The 18,645-nt window shown below is 40.5% G+C and overlaps 1 protein-coding gene across 1 annotated transcript in view; it reads left to right on the top strand.

The window, feature by feature from the left end:
- Positions 1 to 2,088, top strand: part of dhx36 (DEAH (Asp-Glu-Ala-His) box polypeptide 36) — a 37,347-nt gene extending 35,259 nt beyond the window's left edge. The window contains exons 24-25 of the mRNA XM_073853459.1: positions 1,314 to 1,466; positions 1,605 to 2,088. Of these exons, the coding sequence (XP_073709560.1) occupies positions 1,314 to 1,466; positions 1,605 to 1,784 (333 nt within the window). The 3' untranslated portion in view covers positions 1,785 to 2,088. The remainder of the gene's footprint in view (positions 1 to 1,313; positions 1,467 to 1,604) is intronic.
- Positions 2,089 to 18,645: the final 16,557 nt, after the last annotated feature.

Genomic DNA, 18,645 nt, shown 5'->3' with positions numbered 1-18,645 from the left:
TGATATTTTTGGTCTAAAAACTAGACTTATTTTCTTGGGTCATTTTGCTCATCAAGAAAGAGCATCTTAATTTAAGAATTGTTAGATATTTTAACTGAAAACAAACAAAATCATTTTTTGCAGTGTGCTTTCTGCAGAAAAGTTATATGATTGATAAACTCTTATGATTGACCGTTGTTCCAGGTTACCAATACATCGCAAACCTAATAAAGTTCTCGTATCACTCAATGGTATCTTCTGGCATAGTAATTTCAACCGGGATCAATATTTCATGTTTATTTAATGAAGAAGCTCTGTAGTAAGTATTACCCTGGGCTTTGCATCAACCCTGTGGGATTGATTTAATGGCCAACTGATGGTATATTATTCCTGTGCCGGTCTTTGTTTCCTGCATGGCTATTCATGATCGCTGCTGTGAGACACTGACAGAATGTAGAGAAAATGTGATTTTTAAGAGACTGACAAGGTGGCTGCCTGCCTGGAGAAAAGTGCTGGATAGTGAGATTGAAAGGGAAAGTACCGTGAACAAAAGTTAAATAAACCAGTCAACGGAGAGATTAGAGAAAAGACAGTTGCGTTGAAGGAGAGATGGAGAAAACTGAATAAGACTTTCGAATGACAGACACAGACCGATGCAGGCAGACTGAACGCTCGAAAAAAGGGTATTTGTGAAGATTGAGAGAGATTGATTTGAGGGAGTGAATTGAGGTGGACTGAATTTTAATGTCCTTTCCTCTATTCGGAATGTATGTTATTTCCTCTTTCTTTCTGGCTCTCTAAGGACTCTATGTCTGGTCAGAACTAACACACAGCCCACAGCGCTGACCTGCTGGTTAAACCTTCACCTCCATTGGGCCCTTGGGAGCCTGATTAATACTCAATACTGTGTACCAGCAAGCCATATTGAACCAAGACAGCTACTTCCTTTTCTCTAGCTTAGTTTATTTCTCCTTTTTCTAGATTATTTTCACATTTCACACGTTGTGTGCATGTGTGTGTAGAAAAACACAGCTCTGCCACAGGGCAAAGTGACATTTTCACTCGTAGACAAACATTTTAGCTCCCAGCATCACACTATGTAATGAAACACATTACATTGAAGGTCAGAGGCAGTTGAAGGGAAGTGTGTCTTTGCATGAATATTGTATGTGTGCCTCGGCATGCATCGATGAAGTATGTCTGTGATGCTAAATTTGCTAACATAATAGAGCCATCAAGTCGTAATTGCAGCTTAATTGAGTTAGTTTTATAAAACTACAAACATGTGTTGTCACAGTTTGTGAAGTAAGGTTAATTATTACGTCTCTTCTCAGATCTTCCTGTATGACTGCACAGAGGTCTCCCCATTTTCTCTGCTATTTTTTGGAGGGGATATTACCATACAGAAGGACGAGTACCAAGAGACCATTGCTGTTGACGAATGGATCGTCTTCCAGTCCCCGGCACGGATTGCTCACCTTGTTAAGGTTAGTGTCGATTTTTATTAACTCGACATGTTTATTTATTGTGGTGCTTGCTTATATGCCACTGGGGATTTTAAGGGTGGGTTGTTATGCATTGGATTCTGGGTTGCAGTTGTGCCTCAAATTTGATGTATTAATTAGGACCTGAGGAAGGAGCTGGATGTGTTGCTGGAGGAAAAGATAAGGAGACCACGACCTGTGGACTGGAATAACCGCCAGTCTAAAGACTGTGCTGTCATCTCGGCCATCATTGACCTCATCACCACACAAGAAACCCCTGCTGGAGATGCCAGGAGAGACGCCAGGAGAGACAGCCAATGAGCATCAACCATTACCAGCTTATTTATTTAAGTGACATTGTTCAGAATCTGTTTTGTTATTAATGTTTTATTTTAGCATTGGCTGAGTCATTTTGTTTTTACACCTTTAAGTGGTAGATTTTCTTTACAGTAATTCATTGCATTGATTATAATACAATCCATATGTCAATGGAGGTCTCTGATGTATATTTACAAACACATACTTATATTGGTCATATGTTATATGTTGGTTGGTGAAACACACCATGAATGCCTTCAAGGAATGAAACTTTACAGTTTAAATGCACATTAAAGCATCTGGTATAGAGTTTGCTTGTGTGCTGTTTAGGTTGCAAGTTTACAGATTCAGGTTATCAGATACATATTTACATTTTGAGTTCACATAGTGTTAAGTTATAGATGTTTGCAACTTTTTTACAGTTTAAATGAAACTTATTTACAGTTTAAATGCACATTAAAGCATCTGGTATATAGTTTGCTTCTATGCTGTTTACGTTGCAAGTTTACAGATTCAGGTTATCAGACACATATTTACATTTGAAGTTCACACACGTTATAGATGCTTGAAGGGGTATTTGAAACAATAAAGTCTCAGGCAAAACAAAGAAACAGTGGTGCGGTGCAAAAATAAGACGTTTATTTATAGTACAGTGATTGGTGTACAAGGTGCATACTATTTAAATATTTACAATATGAAAAGTAACAAACAAACTCCAGGGAAGGCATAGAACCATAAAAATCGAACTTATTTAAATTTCTAAAATGCCCAAAACAAAGGATCTTTTGCATCCAAGACAAAAAAAATATGCTAGGGGGAAATTACAATTAAATATTAATGTACAGATTTTTAAAGGTTTTAGGTTTTTTAGCTTTAAAGAAAATCTTATTGAATCAATATAAAGTTTAAATTCTTTTTTAAATGAGATAAAATACGTTTTTTCCAGAAAATTTACATTTGTGATTATGAAATTAATAGAAGAATGTATTTATTATGAAGATGTATTACGTAAATACTAGTGGTAGTCTCTTTGAATCTATAAATCACCAAAAGTATATGTTTTCAAAATAAACCAAATCACTATTAATATTCTTAACAGTAAAATCACAAGCATTTTCCCAAAAGGGTTTTACAAGTGGGCAGTGCCAGTATAAATGAACCAGCTTCTAAAATGTTATTACAAAAAGTACAATTCGTCTCTATCACTTTTAAATTTCACAAGGAAATGTTTTGCTGGGTAGAACCTATAAATAAGTACTTCCTTAATTTTATTTGTGATTAAATATTGATTTGGAATTAGCAAAACCTTTTTCCAAACAATATCATCTTTAAACCTGTTCCCAAGTGAATGAACACAAGGCAAAGATGCAATATTTCTTTAAAATAAAGTTCTTATACATTTATTATGAAACTTAAAGGACAGACACATCCTACCTTAATAAGTATTTGCAATGTAGGGACCAAAGTATTAATTCTTGTTAGATATCTATATAAAGTACACATTTTAGGAGATACGGCATCAAAAACTTTGACATAATCCTTTTTATAAAAAGTCAAAAATTCACCAAAAGTGAAAACTATTTGAATTAAACAACTGATCTATCAGAATGATGCCATTCTTAAACCAATACTCAAGAAAATGAGATTTACACTTATACACAATATCCCTATTAGTCCACATACACTCTAAAAACAAACGGTGCTATATAGCACCAAAAGTGGTTCTTTGCTCGTAATCATAGAAGAACCGTTTTTAGTGCCATATAGCACCGGTGAAGCACCTGTGTAGAACCATATAGTGCTGTGTAGAACCAAATGTGGTGCTATAGTGGTGCTATATGGCCCCTATATGGTTCTACACAGGTGCTTCACCGGTCCTATATGGCACTAAAAACGGTTCTTCTATGGTTACGATTCAAATCAACAGTTTTGGTGCTATATAGCACAGTTTGTTTTTTTAGAGTGTATAATACTTATGCAGTGAGAAATTGTGCTTGTAAATTCAAGACCATGAGAGAAAGGCCTGGCATTGAAACTCAGCTAGTTTTACTAGTATTTTGCCAATATCGTAATTGCAATTAACTAAGAAAAAACTCAATACCACCCAAGCTAGAAAATATGGGAGGGAATGAAATATGTGCACAATGCGCTATTCTCATCGCAAATGAGGTCATATGTTCCTTTTCATTTGATTTAACAATAATTTTAACAACAATGTATTTTGTGTTTGAATAGCTAAATGACCAGCATCCTGATACACAGCCTCGGTTCGGAATCAACATAGTGGCATATGAGAAAACAAAAATTAAAAAAGAGAGAGAGACGGAGGTTTAAACACAAACAGATGGCAAACGGAGGTAACACATAGCATGCAGAGATGCTTTGAGTTAAAATATTAGTGTTTGAATAAGTAAAAAAATCACAATTTAGCAGAAAACCTGATCCCATTTGATCCTCTTGTTTAAAATGAGCTCAGTCGATAGTAATTTAGATTTACATAAAAGCTGTTTAAATATTATTCCACATGGTGTGATACAGTAATTGTGTTTGCATGCAATTGAAGCAGTTTTTTTGTTGTGTAGTGGGTTAGTCCACTCCACACAGTAAAAAAAAATCGTAGAAATTACAGTGCTACTTGCAGCTGGTTGCCGGTAACTTACCGTAGATTTAAATGTTATTTACTGCCAACACTTTGTTCAAAGTTAAATGAACATTAAACATTTACAAATCATTGTCTTTCCAGAGTAAAACTAAAATAACAGTCTTCAGATTTTCATTTTAAATAAGGGGACTGCTAAAACTTTTTGGGAAGGGGTCCTCGAGTCACCTTACAGCCCCGTTCCCCAAGCTGCAGACGCTGCCCTTCATACCAGCCTGAAACCACAGCCAAATTTCAATTCACACACACAAAAAACAACGGGCCTCATGTTGTTCCCAAAGAATATTGTGACTCTAATTTAGGTGAAAAATGGAAGGAGACTGGAGCAGTCAAGCTCTAGAATAACAAAAATAATAGCCTACTGTATATGACTCATATTTGTTGGTCATTCTAGCGTCTGACACCCATTTTACTTTCATTGCAACTGAAAAATGTAGCTTACTTTATGGTTCACAAAACTGTCATACAGGTTTGAAACAAAATGATTTATATAAGTAAACAGTTTCCTTAACATGCACACCAATTGCTCATAAAACTTTTCAAATAAACACATGGGTGTTACATTTAAAATTGTAAAATCGTTCTGCTCTAATTTTATAATTATTTTGAAAAGATTTTAAAAAAAAATCTCTCTTTACAGATGGATAAAATGTCCAAAAATAAAACAGGCTGCTTTCAACTGTCTGTTGTATATTTAATGCCCATTAAAAGATTAAAATGCCCTTTGAAGCCCTATCCCGTAAGCCCTGCCCTTTCATCATGAAAGCCAGTCATCGAGCTCCAGCTTGAGCGAGACCCCTGCTTGACCCGCTGACCATCGGCAGCAAAACTGAGACCAACATGAAAACACCTCCATGTGGTTGCAGGATGATTGAAAAAATCATGACAAATCCGATAACTATAAACTAACACATTCAGCGTTACTCAAAATTGCTTCTAAAAACTGAAAACAGAATCTGAGATTGAGAGAAGGAAACATGAGGTGGATGATCTCACCGTCCACTGTCTGAGACACCAGCACAACATCAGCCATCTGCAGAGAGAGCTCGTCTGGCTGTCTGGCCGTGTACGTCCTTGTCACCTCCACCTGCATGGCGTCTTACAGAGAATGACATCACACTTAACATCACAGTCCCACAGTGAAAGCATTACATCTTTTAATAATGTAATCCAAACTAATTATTTCTGTTTATGAAAACAATTGAAAATGCTTTTCTATAGCTCGGTGGTTCCCAATCTGGGGTTCGACGCCGGAGTTAATTGGTGGGGGGGTGGTTGATGTGATAATTATTTCAATCGAAAGGAAAAATTGATATAGAGGTATGGGTGTAATAAGATTGTTGTATCTGAAGCGAATGTTTTTGCTTCTAACCACCCCACTACCTGCCCGTTAGATCCCATACCCCTTTAGGCCATTTTTCCTTCGGTTAAGAGCAGCCTCCAAATCATCTGTACTGATGCTACTTGATCTTTCTGCCGCTTTTGACACTGTCAATCACCACATTCTCTTGTCGACCCTCAAGGCTATGGGTGACTCTGGAATGGCGCTACTATTGTTTAAGTCTTTCCTCTCAGAAATGTCATTTAGAGTATCCTGGACAGGTGACGTCTCTGAACCCCCAACGTCTCAATACCAGAGTACCTCAAGGCTCAGTGCTTGGACCACTGCTCTTTTCTATATACATGACATCCCTAGGTTCTGTAATTCGGAAACATGGCTTTTCCTACCACTGTTATGCAGATGACACAACTCCTTGTCATTCCAGCTTGATGAATACATGGTTTCTGCCCACATCGCAGCATACCTGAGTGACATCTCATTCTGGATGAAGGATCATCATCTTTGCAAATACAGTACCTTGCAAATACAGAACTGCTTGTCATATCATCTAACACTATGATTCATCACAGTCTTTCCATTCAACTAGGTTCTTCAACCATTATGGCTTTAAGGTCAGCCAGAAACCTGGAAGGAATTGATGATCAGCTTAGCTTCATGAAGCGTGTTGCCAGCCCCACCTACTCTTGTTGATTCATCCTCTAGTCTAAAACATTGGGAAAATTAGACCTTTCCTATCTGGGCATGCTACACAAGTCCTAATCCAGGCTCTTGTCCTATCCAGACTGGACTATTAAAATACGTTACTGGCCAGACTCTCAACCTGCACAACCAAACCCCTCCAGATGATCCAGAATGCAGCAGCAAGAGTGGTCTTCAATGAGCAAATTGGGCGCACGTCACTCCTCTCTTCGTCAAGTTACACTGGCTTTCTTTAGCAGCTCGCATTAAATTCAAAGCTCTGCTCCTGGCCTTTAAAACCACCACTGGGTCAGCACCCCCTTACCTTAACTTGCTTATACAGCCTTATGTACTCTCTAGATTCCTGCACTCTGCCACCGAGCAACGGCTTGTGGTGTCATCCCAAAAAAGGGAAAATATCACTATTGCGTACCTTCTCTGAATCCGTTCCATATCTGTGAAATGATCTGCCGGTTGCGATGAGATCTGCTGATTCTGTAGCCATCTATAAAAAGGGGCAAGGAAAATGGCAGGGAACCACTGAAAAGTGAACCGCTGAAAAGTGTAACTGTAATATACGGATTGACCAGAGGGTGGTGCTGTTGTCCAAGTGTGATTTTACTCACTTTATCTGTCTGCATTCTTTTCACTGGCTGCGTCCAAATACCCACTTGCGGCCTTGGCCACTTGAGAGCATGTGCATGCGACAGGAAGTAAGTGCACAAGACTGTCCCAGGGCTGCATTCCACTCCAGTTTTAGACACGCACTCGTGAACTTCCCTAAACACTTCCACTCGGGGGAATCCCTGTTGCCATTTTGAAGTGCATTCCACTTCATCAAGAGGACGAGGGAAGTTTATATGGACAGACCCTCGTTCCTTTGATTTTGACAGAGGAAGCGAGTCTACTTCATATGTACACTTCAGGAAGCTCCATATACCACAATGCAACACGATTTTGACGTCACTTCAGCAGCTCGTGCTTTGCACAATTCATATGATGGAGGGGGCGGTCTCCACTTTCCATGTGATCAAGGGCTTAGGGCGATCCATTTGAACCTTCAAGTGTTCCAGCAGTAGTGGACACTCGTACAACGTAAGCAATGACGTATCTAAGTGAACGAGACTGAGGGAAGTTAGCAAGGGAAGGTCATAAAAACGAACTGGAACGCAGGGCAGGTCTTCAAACTGGCAAAGTGCAGTGCCCTTAACGCACACTAAACCTACACTTTCACGAGTTCGCACTTACAAATAATTCAGAACAGAGTTATTGATAAGCGTATTTGTCGTGCTGTCCGAGGTGAGGGCTCCGAGCTCGTTAATGTCCTGAGCCCAGATCGCTTCCTGGCGGGGATAGGGTTCCGGGCTCAGCCTTAGGCCCGAACCCAGAACAATCTAGGGATGGCTGACGCGAAACAGTCGTTCCGAAGCTTTGCGAGATCCCGAAGCGCAGATGTGTCAAAACACTGATCCGAAGCGTGATTCAAAACACCCATGTCACGTGACTATGACCAAACGAAGCCTCGAAGTGTTTCACTAAGTGTTTCATCAGGTTTGGTCTGCCGAATCAGCGTTTGATTGGCACGGTCGGGAACAGACAACACAATCGCACATCTGAATAAAAGTGAAATAAACGCATACTGACCTTGTGGGTTTTGTGAGAGGAGTTTTTCAAAGGCTGGAGAAATTATCTGTAAAAAAAGAAGTAGGCTAAGTCCTTCCACACACAGCAGATATTTATATGTGACATGGTGGCTTGATATTGTCACCAGGGGACGATCTGTGAGAGCGGAACCAAAATTGTGGAAGATGGGTTCCGCCCGGCGATGGTTCCGCCCAGACAACTAACCCTGAACACCGGAATTCCCGGGGTTTCCCCGAACACAAAATCAAGCCGAATTACGTGCAGGTGAGGGCGATTGACACAGCGATTCCTGATAGGTCCATCAGGGGAATAAGCAGAGTACAAAAAGGCCTTTGAAGAGATCAGAAGGAGCTTGTTGGTGTACTTTGTACACGCTGCGTTTGCTGCTGTGTGAAGCTGCCGTATTGATCTACGTCGATCCCTTGGGGAGAAAAAGAGGCAAAAGGTGACTAGGTGAAGAGGTTTGGACACGGATGTATTTGTGAATGTGATGATTCAGAAACCAACGAGTGCAGTTGAACCCCAGATTGTGAGTACAAACAACGAGTGAATAACCACTGGTGTCTGTGCATGCAGTATTGACCAAAGGCTGCCATTGTGTATTCTGAGTGTGTTAAAGGTACTGGGCCCCACTGTGGAAGAAAGCGTGGGTGAGCCGCGTAACAACCGGAAGTATAAACAGGTTGAGAGATTCAACAACGAGTGAGTAACCGCTGGTGTATGTGTATGCTGTATTGACCAAAGGCTGCCATTGTGTATTCTGAGTGTGTTAAAGGTACTGGGCCCCACTGTGAAGGGAAGCGTGGGTGAGCCGCGTAACAACCGGAAGTACAAACAGGTTGTGAGATTCAACAACGAGTGAGTAACCGCTGGTGTATGTGTATGCTGTATTGATAGAAGGCTGCCATTGTGTATTTTGAGTGTGTTAAAGGTACCTGGCCCCACTGTGAAGGGAAGCGTGGGAGAGCCGTGGGATAACCGGAAGTGCGAACAGGAAGACGACGTGGGAGCTGTTGCTGTAGGTCATCTGGCCCTGCGGATACAAGAAGCGTGGGTGAGCCAAACGGGTAGCAAATAGCAAACAGGGCTAGTGCTGATTTCTTCCATTATATCACCATACTGTTTCTCCTGCGGTGGGAGCGAAGCTCAACGGGCCTCACTGACCGGTCAAGGCCAGGTGGTCCAGCCTAGAAATTCACGTGAGAGTGTGCGGAGTGCTGTGGGGTGAGTGAACTTATCATTTGGTGTTTACACAAAGCTTGCTGTGTGTGCAGTGTCTGTAGTGACTAGAACCGCCCCCGCCTCGGACGGCTCGTGAGGAAAGAACAACACGTTGTGGCTCGCGCCCCGTGTGAAGAGGAGCCTAGACCTATCGGCCCCCTGTGTGTTAGTATTAACTACTTTATTTTCGGAGCAGACAGTGGGGAAGCCCAGTGCTACGTGCGAGTAGCAAATTAAGTGTACTGTACGGAGTTCAGGTCACAGCATTCTCTTTGGGATTTATTCCACAGAAGCCTTTGGTGTGTGCGGAGCCTCATCGAGAGTTCGCCCCAATTCGTGGCCCCAAGTGTCCGAGCAAGGAGGGAGAGCCAGGGAAGCGTTCGGCTCCGCAACACTTGACCCATCAGTCCCCACGACACCCCGAAGGCATAAGCAGACGGGTGGAGGTATACGGTGCATGAACGCTGCCGCGATGGCCCACTGTCTGCAGTACACGAGACGCCCATACCTCGTGAGTAACCTATTTGTGTGATGTATTAACCTACCTGTACTTACAGCAACGCCCCAGTCGGAAACCGAACAGCGAAGAGAGAGAGAAATACCTACCTTTGTCCTAGTGCCCTGCCTCGAAGCGAATGGGACAGCCAAGCTCCGTGAGTAACCTACCTGTGTGACGCAATAATTCTGTCTGTGCTTAAAGCCACGTCCTGCGGAGGAAAAGGACTGAGAAGAAAGAGAGGAATACCTACCTTCGTCCTAGTGCACCGCCTCGAGGGGAACGAGACGGCCAAGCCCCGTGAGTAACCTACCTGTGTGACGCAATAATTCTGTCTGTGCTTAAAGCCACATCCTGCGGAGGAAGAGGACTGAGAAGAAAGAGAGGAATACCTACCTTCGTCCTAGTGCACCACCTCGAGGGGAACGAGACGGACAAGCCCCGTGAGTAATTTGCCTGTGTGACGTGTCTAACCGTCTGTGTTTACAGCAACACCTGGGGGAAGAAACGAACTGTGGAGAGAGAGTGAAATACTTACCTTTGCCCTTGTACACCGTCCCGAGGAGAGCGAGGGGCCCCAACTGGAAAAACCTAAGGGTGTAGGAGATACGGGTGAAAAAGCCGGCTAGTTGAAGTCCCGTGTGGAATACTTAGTGCACTAACAGTGTTTTACTTGTTTGCCTCCAGGAAGAAGCGGAGGGCGCCACGGATTGCAGGACCAAGCCAGAAAGGAGCCCCTGTCCCCATTCCCTGGTCCAAACCGCCCTGGAGACAAGAAGAGAGTTTTATTAGTTTTAACTGCCCTTTCCCCTTCCCCTTTTCTCTTTTTAATTATTTAAATAAAGTGATACTTTTAAACGTAGTATACTTGTCTGTCTGGTCATTGGAGTGGTCTTGGGAACCTCCTCGAGGTGGAAGTTAGAGAGGGGCGTGGCCTTTTCGTTACCTTGGGTCCGCCCCCGGCCGTGACAATATATTTTAATAATTTCTTATTGTTTATGTGGTATTTATCTCTATTCAATTTATTTATTAAATAGACCAGCTTATAGTTATTGACAATGATGAGCCTAAAAGCTCATGTTTGTCAAACAGATGTTAAAACAACAACAAAAAATATGTAACTTCATTGTGACGACGGTAATAGTAATGCGTTTCCCGGGGTTCGATCCAAAGGGTTGTTGTATGAGAGTCGACAACACTATCCACTCTCACACCCGATCACTTGTGCCAATCAATCAACATGTGGGATACAATTTGTCAGCGATCGTCTAAAACCTTGTCAAGGCTGCGCTATGGCTATATGTGCAAATGACCACTAGGTGTCACTGTGGAGGCGGTTTCGAACTATGTTTCGAAGCCTCGACACAATTGATTCAACTGTTTCAGTGTTTCACGAAGCCTCGCTCTGCCCATCACTAGAACAATCCCCCCCTGTTCTGGTTAGTAAGGTGACTAGGCAATCGTGCGGAGAAGGGGAGGTGGAGGGATGCTGAAACTATCAAGGAATGAGGTAGTGATGTTACATTTGAAGCGAGGCTTCGGAGCTTGTGTCGAGCAAAAGTGGGCGTGCCAGATGAAGCTTTGATTCGAAGCTTGTGTTGTTAACGTTGAAATCACGTGACCAATGACAAACGAAGCTTCACTTTCTAGGTGTGTTCGACATCGGCTGTGGCTGGATGTAACCGATCGGCGAGATTAGCCGCGTGCAGGCGGGGAGGAGCTGAAAACGGAGACGTGAAGTCGGACGCGCTGTGGTTCCCGTAGCTTGCTGCATTTACGTCAGGCATGGCTGATCACGTGGCGTTTGCTTGCTTAATCGCATTAAACATGATTTGTAAGATATAAACTACATAAAAAGTGAATTATACTCTTTTGAATGTCCGTGTATGAGCATGAGTGGAACTGAAGAGGCTTACAGCAGTGTTTTACAAGAATAAAGAGTTCAACATAAGCATATATTATTTAAATATCAATGTAGTGGGGTCTACGTTTTTTATCCATTTTATTTTGATGAAGATGACAAGATATAACATCGCGACTACATGAAAATAGCTTTAACTGTTATAAAAATAAAGATTTGTGAGCATTTGTGGAACTGAGGGCGTGAAAATAAACACGAAATACACGTGATTGTTGTCATGTGGTGAATCCGACCAATCGTGAAACAGCTGTGTCGTCATTACAGCCCGTGCAGCTCCTCTTCGGGAACTGCGCTGGCTTACTCAGGCGGCTGATCTCGAACCGCTCTCGCGGTACTTAAAAACCATATGACACAATCACGTGCCTGCAGCGCCAGCTGAAGTCGGACAAAAATACTAACCGGAATGCACTGCTTCAAGTCAGCCACCGATCGGTCTGCGCAGCGCCGCATGAAGTCGAACACACCTTCTGATTAGTCACGTGCGTGCTTCGCTTTGCGTGTCAGAAGGTTCGAACCCCAGAGGTTTTTTATGAGTTATTTGCCTTATTCACATTTTGGTCCCACATAATACTGTATATATAATATTGTATTTATTTATACTTGTGTGCGCGTCTGTTATTATATGCATGTGAACATAATTCTGTACAATACAGAATTGAATCATATGAATATTAACTCATACTGGAATTTATTGCCACCCTTTAATGAGTAAATACATTTATTATATTGACCATTCACACACATGTTGTCTAAGCTTTATTTGAACACATAATATTAATATTCATCTGAATTTCATCAGCTTGTTGCTTCATTGACGGAGCTTTTTCCAGAAGCAACTGCTATATGTTTTATTAACCAAAAGATGGCGCTGTTTTCGACACCCTCGTTGAGGCTTCGAATCATGGTTCGAAACAGTAAGAGAAGTATCGGTGCTTCATTCGAAGCTTCATTTCCCCATCACTAGAATGAGGGTGAGTTGATTTCCAGTCTATATAGGTTTCTGTTGATGCCGATCAGGTGGACACATGATTGCTGATTGTCGACAGCGGTGGTAGTTGAGATGATTAGGTTGATTATTTGAACGTGTTCCTCCCGAACTTTGTTAATAAAACATCATATCTCGAATACCGCTTCAGAGTGGTATTCAAGGCTAAAGGGGTTCGCACACCGGACACGCAGCTTCATTTTATTTTAAGAAAAACTTAAAATATATATATTTTAAGTAGCCTAAATAAAAAAATTAATACGTTTTGGTGCAAATTGATGGCACTATCTGGATTGACATTTTTACACTTGCTAAATGTGTCCTACCGGGTAATCCTATAAGCATCTAATGACCAAAAATATCTGATCATCTATGCTATTCCTGAAATTTTTAACTGAAATATTTAACAGCAGCTACAGCAAAGACAAGTGGTTTCTTTTTATATTGCTTTATTCATTTCACAGACCCACACCTCCAGACCCCAGGTAATGTTACAAGAAAAAATGAACCTTGCCGGTAGCACTCACAGTACAAGAAACTTTTACTTTGTCTTCTAAGCTCTTTCCTGTTTATTCAGTTTTACCGATAGCACACTGCAGCTTTCAAAAAAGAAAGAAAGAGAATGAAAAATAACTAGAAAATGCATTTCGGGACGAACTGCAAAAGTGTGCTTGCTCTGGTGCCGCCGATTTAGTTTGTGCATCCTCACATTGGAGTCCCAAGTTCATGTACAAAGTTTGGTTTCAATACGTGAAAGCGTTCCTGAGATAAACTACTTCCTGTTTTGGCGGCGTCGACGCACATTTAGTTTTTGCGGTTAACTTATTTACTCACTTAAGTACACATAACCAAAAGTTTATAATATGGAATATAACATTGTTTTATGCAGTTTTTTGTCAATGCTAATTATTTCACGACCTCTATTTAAACTATAACCGCCATTTTAATAGCTGGCAAACATTAGGCTAGCTTCTAATAAGAGAAATTATACTTTTAGATTTCGTCAGGGCAGTAAAATCAGGTGTATGTTTGTCAGCGCGATACGCATGCAGTGATGCAGGTGCTGGGCTGTGAGCGATGGGCGATTAACTTACTATCTGTCTGATTATTTAGGCTTCAACGTGGCAAACTCAGCCTAGATTCATGAAGATTTTAACAGAGGTGGAAAGAGTAGCCAAAAACTTTACTGAAGTTAAAGTAACTAAATAAATAATTACTCAAGTAGAAGTAAAAAGTATGCAATGAAAATAATACTCAAGTAGCGAGTTAGTAGTTACTCATGAAAAAATAAATCTAGATATATGCACACACACGCACACACACACACACACACACGCACACACACACACACACACACACACACACACACGCAGTGCCCTCCATAAGTATCAGAACAATAAAGACAAGATTTTTCTGTTTGATGTGGAGACCAGAAATTGGTAAGATAAATATCAGTATACCAGAAGTTTAGAATGTCACATTTTATTAACCTTTGTTTATGTTTCAACACATACATGCTTTAACAACAAAGAACAACAGCATTAAATGCTGACTTATGTGTATTGTACACAAATGCACATAAGTGAATCAAACTGATCCTACATATTTTATGCTTTTCATGTGTAAACAATCAGGACACAGCTCAGTGCCCATTAAAAAAAATAATGCGACAGATTCTGTACTTTTGTCTCATGTTCATCTTTTAATGTTTAGACATTTCTTGACTCCACAGCAAACAGAAGAATACTTATGAAGGGCATTTCTACAGTATGTGTAAAACTGCAACATACACCAACAGTATACAGAAAAATGTAGCTTGTAGCTGAAATATCAGACAAGTAAACTGACAACAGTTTTGTATATGTATAAAGTTGGAATCTCCTAAGATGGTCTGAGGACATTGACAGTTTACACTTAGACAAAACTCATGTTTTCTTACGTTGTCATGTCACGTGTGTTTTGTGAGAATCACTTACATCATACAGTACATTAAACAGCGAATCAGACGTCAATCATCGATGGATTTTCTTCAATCTGTGCTACAGTGTTTCTGGAGGTTGCACGCGTTTAACTGTGTCTGACGACGAACAGGTCGGCGGTCGCGCGTATGTAATGGCGGGTACATGTGTGAAGTTTTGCTTTTAGTTAAAAGATTGGTAAATTCATTTCCACGTCACCCAACACTGGTTATATTCTGCGTGTTTCTACATAGGTTACGAGTAAAACAGCTTCGGACGATTCCGTGTTTGAAGCGATCTGAACAATTCATTCAAACTGATTCGCGAACCACTTTAAAACATTTGGCCCATTCGCTTTGTAAAGAGTCGACTCAAAAGACTCATTTATTTGCAACACTTTGTAATGAAAACGACTCAAATGAGTCATTAATCCGCGAATGCGCCAGAAACACAAGATAGCAATTTAAAAATAAAACACAAATTTCGTAATTAATTAAAATACCGATGCCAAACGATCACTGCTACCCGAGGACGCGAAACTGACGTCTTTACAAACTAATACGTTTACAATGTATTACATTGATGAAAAAGGGAATTAAACTTGTTGTGCCATATATCACTGAAATAAAAGAAAGGGATTAAAATATGTCTGAATCATATAATTCCTACCTGTATGTGAAAATGCACGTTCTCCAGAGAGCTTGCGTTGATTCAAGCACTCAGAATATAAAATCCATTTGCAGTTTTGCGTCCGAAAACGCATACTGTATAGTGAATAAGATGAAGTTTACGATTCTAAAAATAAGTATACAGGAATCTGTCCATATACGATACGAAGCTTGAGTGGCAGCCGAGGTTACTGAGTCCTCCACGGGCTCGCAGCAGAGTCTGAGGCTGTCCCTCTTCTCCGGGCTTCTCTGCTTTCTCTTCCTCAGCTCTTCGCTGTATTGTGGCTCTTAAAGGAACACACGATTCTCTCAACAGCTCTTTTAAATTCCATTTTGCCATTTTAACATTAAAACTACATCCCGCCACTGTTATTCAAACTTTTCCACGGAGCAATAGCCTGTTAGCTTAGCTTCTAAAGATGGCTGCCGCTATCTTTACATTCTGTCTAAAAAACACGTTTGAACGTAAAGGCTGCCCTCTACTGGTAAAGGCTAATGACATTTTTTAATTTTACACAGGTTTTAATTGGACATTTTAAAGTGAAAATAACATAATATAGACATGTTTCTGCAATGTTTTTTTTATCTTGGGCATCTTCACATTGGAGTAAAGAGTTCATATAAACATTTTGGTTAATAAATGTTACAGACATATTGAGATTTGAACTACTTCCTGTTTTGGCGGCGTTGACGCACATTTAGTTTGGGCTGTGGCGCGCAAACGCTTCCGAAAATCAAAAATCCTTCTAGTAACTTTTGTGAGGCTCGGTCCAAGGATCGCGTACGTGGAATTTCATGAAGTTTGGACAAAATTTGTGACCTGTGAAACTTTTTTAAGGTTTTGTGTTCTATCCAATATGGTGGCCGAACGACATGGATCTGTGACTTCATCTTCTCAAGCAACTTACACCGGTACTGCCCGAACATTTTAAAGTTTGAACGGTGTCTCTGCGTCAAACGGTCTGGTCGCTAGAGCTGGCCAAAAAAATCTACCCGGGAAAAATAATAATAACTAGAAAATGCATTTCGGGACGAACTGCAAAAGTGTGCTTGCTCTGGTGCCGCCGATTTAGTTTGTGCATCCTCACATTGGAGTCCCAAGTTCATGTACAAAGTTTGGTTTCAATACGTGAAAGCGTTCCTGAGATAAACTACTTCCTGTTTTGGCGGCGTCGACGCACATTTAGTTTTTGCGGTTAACTTATTTACTCACTTAAGTACACATAACCAAAAGTTTATAATATGGAATATAACATTGTTTTATGCAGTTTTTTGTCAATGCTAATTATTTCACGACCTCTATTTAAACTACAACCGCCATTTTAATAGCTGGCAAACATTAGGCTAGCTTCTAATAAGAGAAATTATACTTTTAGATTTCGTCAGGGCAGTAAAATCAGGTGTATGTTTGTCAGCGCGATACGCATGCAGTGGTGCAGGTGCTGGGCTGTGAGCGATGGGCGATTAACTTACTATCTGTCTGATTATTTAGGCTTCAACGTGGCAAACTCAGCCTAGATTCATGAAGATTTTAACAGAGGTGGAAAGAGTAGCCAAAAACTTTACTGAAGTTAAAGTAAAAGTAACTAAATAAATAATTACTCAAGTAGAAGTAAAAAGTATGCAATGAAAATAATACTCAAGTAGCGAGTTACTAGTTACTCATGAAAAAATAAATCTAGATATATGCACACACACGCACACACACACGCACACACACACACACACACACACACACACACACGCGCACACACACACACGCAGTGCCCTCCATAAGTATCAGAACAATAAAGACAAGCTTTTTCTGTTTGATGTGGAGACCAGAAATTGGTAAGATAAATATCAGTATGCCAGAAGTTTAGAATGTCACATTTTATTAACCTTTGTTTATGTTTCAACACATACATGCTTTAACAACAAAGAACAACAGCATTAAATGCTGACTTATGTGTATTGTACACAAATGCACATAAGTGAACCAAACTGATCCTACATATTTTATGCTTTTCATGTGTAAACAGTCAGGACACAGCTCAGTGCCCATTAAAAAAAATAATGTGACAGATTCTGTACTTTTGTCTCATGTTCATCTTTTAATGTTTAGACATTTCTTGACTCCACAACAAACAGAACAATACTTATGAAAGGCACTTCTACTACAGTATGTGTAAAACTGCAACATACACCAACAGTACAGAAAAAGAATACAAGCACAGAATAGACAAGCATTTCAAATTAACAAATTAACTTTAGTCTCAATGTTGATGTAGCTTGTAGCTGAAATATCAGACAAGTAAACTGACAACAGTTTTGTATATGTATAAAGTTGGAATCTCCTAAGATGGTCTGAGGACATTGACAGTTTACACTATAACAAAACTCATGTTTTCTTACGTTGTCATGTCACGTGTGTTTTGTGAGAATCACTTACATCATACAGTACATTAAACAGCGAATCAGACGTCAATCATCGAATTCATGGATCATGGATTTTCTTCAATCTGTGCTACAGTGTTTCTGGAGGTTGCACGCGTTTAACTGTGTCTGACGACGAACAGGTCGGCGGTCGCGCGTATGTAATGGCGGGTACATGTGTGAAGTTTTGCTTTTAGTTAAAAGATTGGTAAATTCATTTCCACGTCACCCAACACTGGTTATATTCTGCGTGTTTCTACATAGGTTACGAGTAAAACAGCTTCGGACGATTCCGTGTTTGAAGCGATCTGAACAATTCATTCAAACTGATTCGCGAACCACTTTAAAACATTTGGCCCATTCGCTTTGTAAAGAGTCGACTCAAAAGACTCATTTATTTGCAACACTTTGTAATGAAAACGACTCAAATGAGTCATTAATCCGCGAATGCGCCAGAAACACAAGATAGCAATTTAAAAATAAAATACAAATTTCGTAATTAATTAAAATACCGATGCCAAACGATCACTGCTACGCGAGGACGCGAAACTGACGTCTTTACAAACTAATACGTTTACAATGTATTACATTGATGAAAAAGGGAATTAAACTTGTCGTGCCATATATCACTGAAATAAAACAAAGGGATTAAAATATGTCTGAATCATATCATTCCTCCCTGTATGTGAAACTGCACGTTCTCCAGAGAGCTCGCGTTGATTCAAGCGTTCAGAATATAAAATCCATTTGCAGTTTTGCGTCCGAAACCGCATATTGTATAGTGAATAAGATGAAGTTTACGATTCTAAAAATATGTATCCAGGAATCTGTCCATATACGATACGAAGATTGGGTGGCAGCCGAGGTTACTGATTCC

Source organism: Misgurnus anguillicaudatus, chromosome 15 (genome assembly GCF_027580225.2).
Source record: "Misgurnus anguillicaudatus chromosome 15, ASM2758022v2, whole genome shotgun sequence".
NCBI classification, from domain to species: domain Eukaryota; kingdom Metazoa; phylum Chordata; class Actinopteri; order Cypriniformes; family Cobitidae; genus Misgurnus; species Misgurnus anguillicaudatus.
The sequence above is the reverse complement of the archived record's forward strand: the minus strand, read 5'-3'. Positions and strand labels throughout refer to the sequence as shown.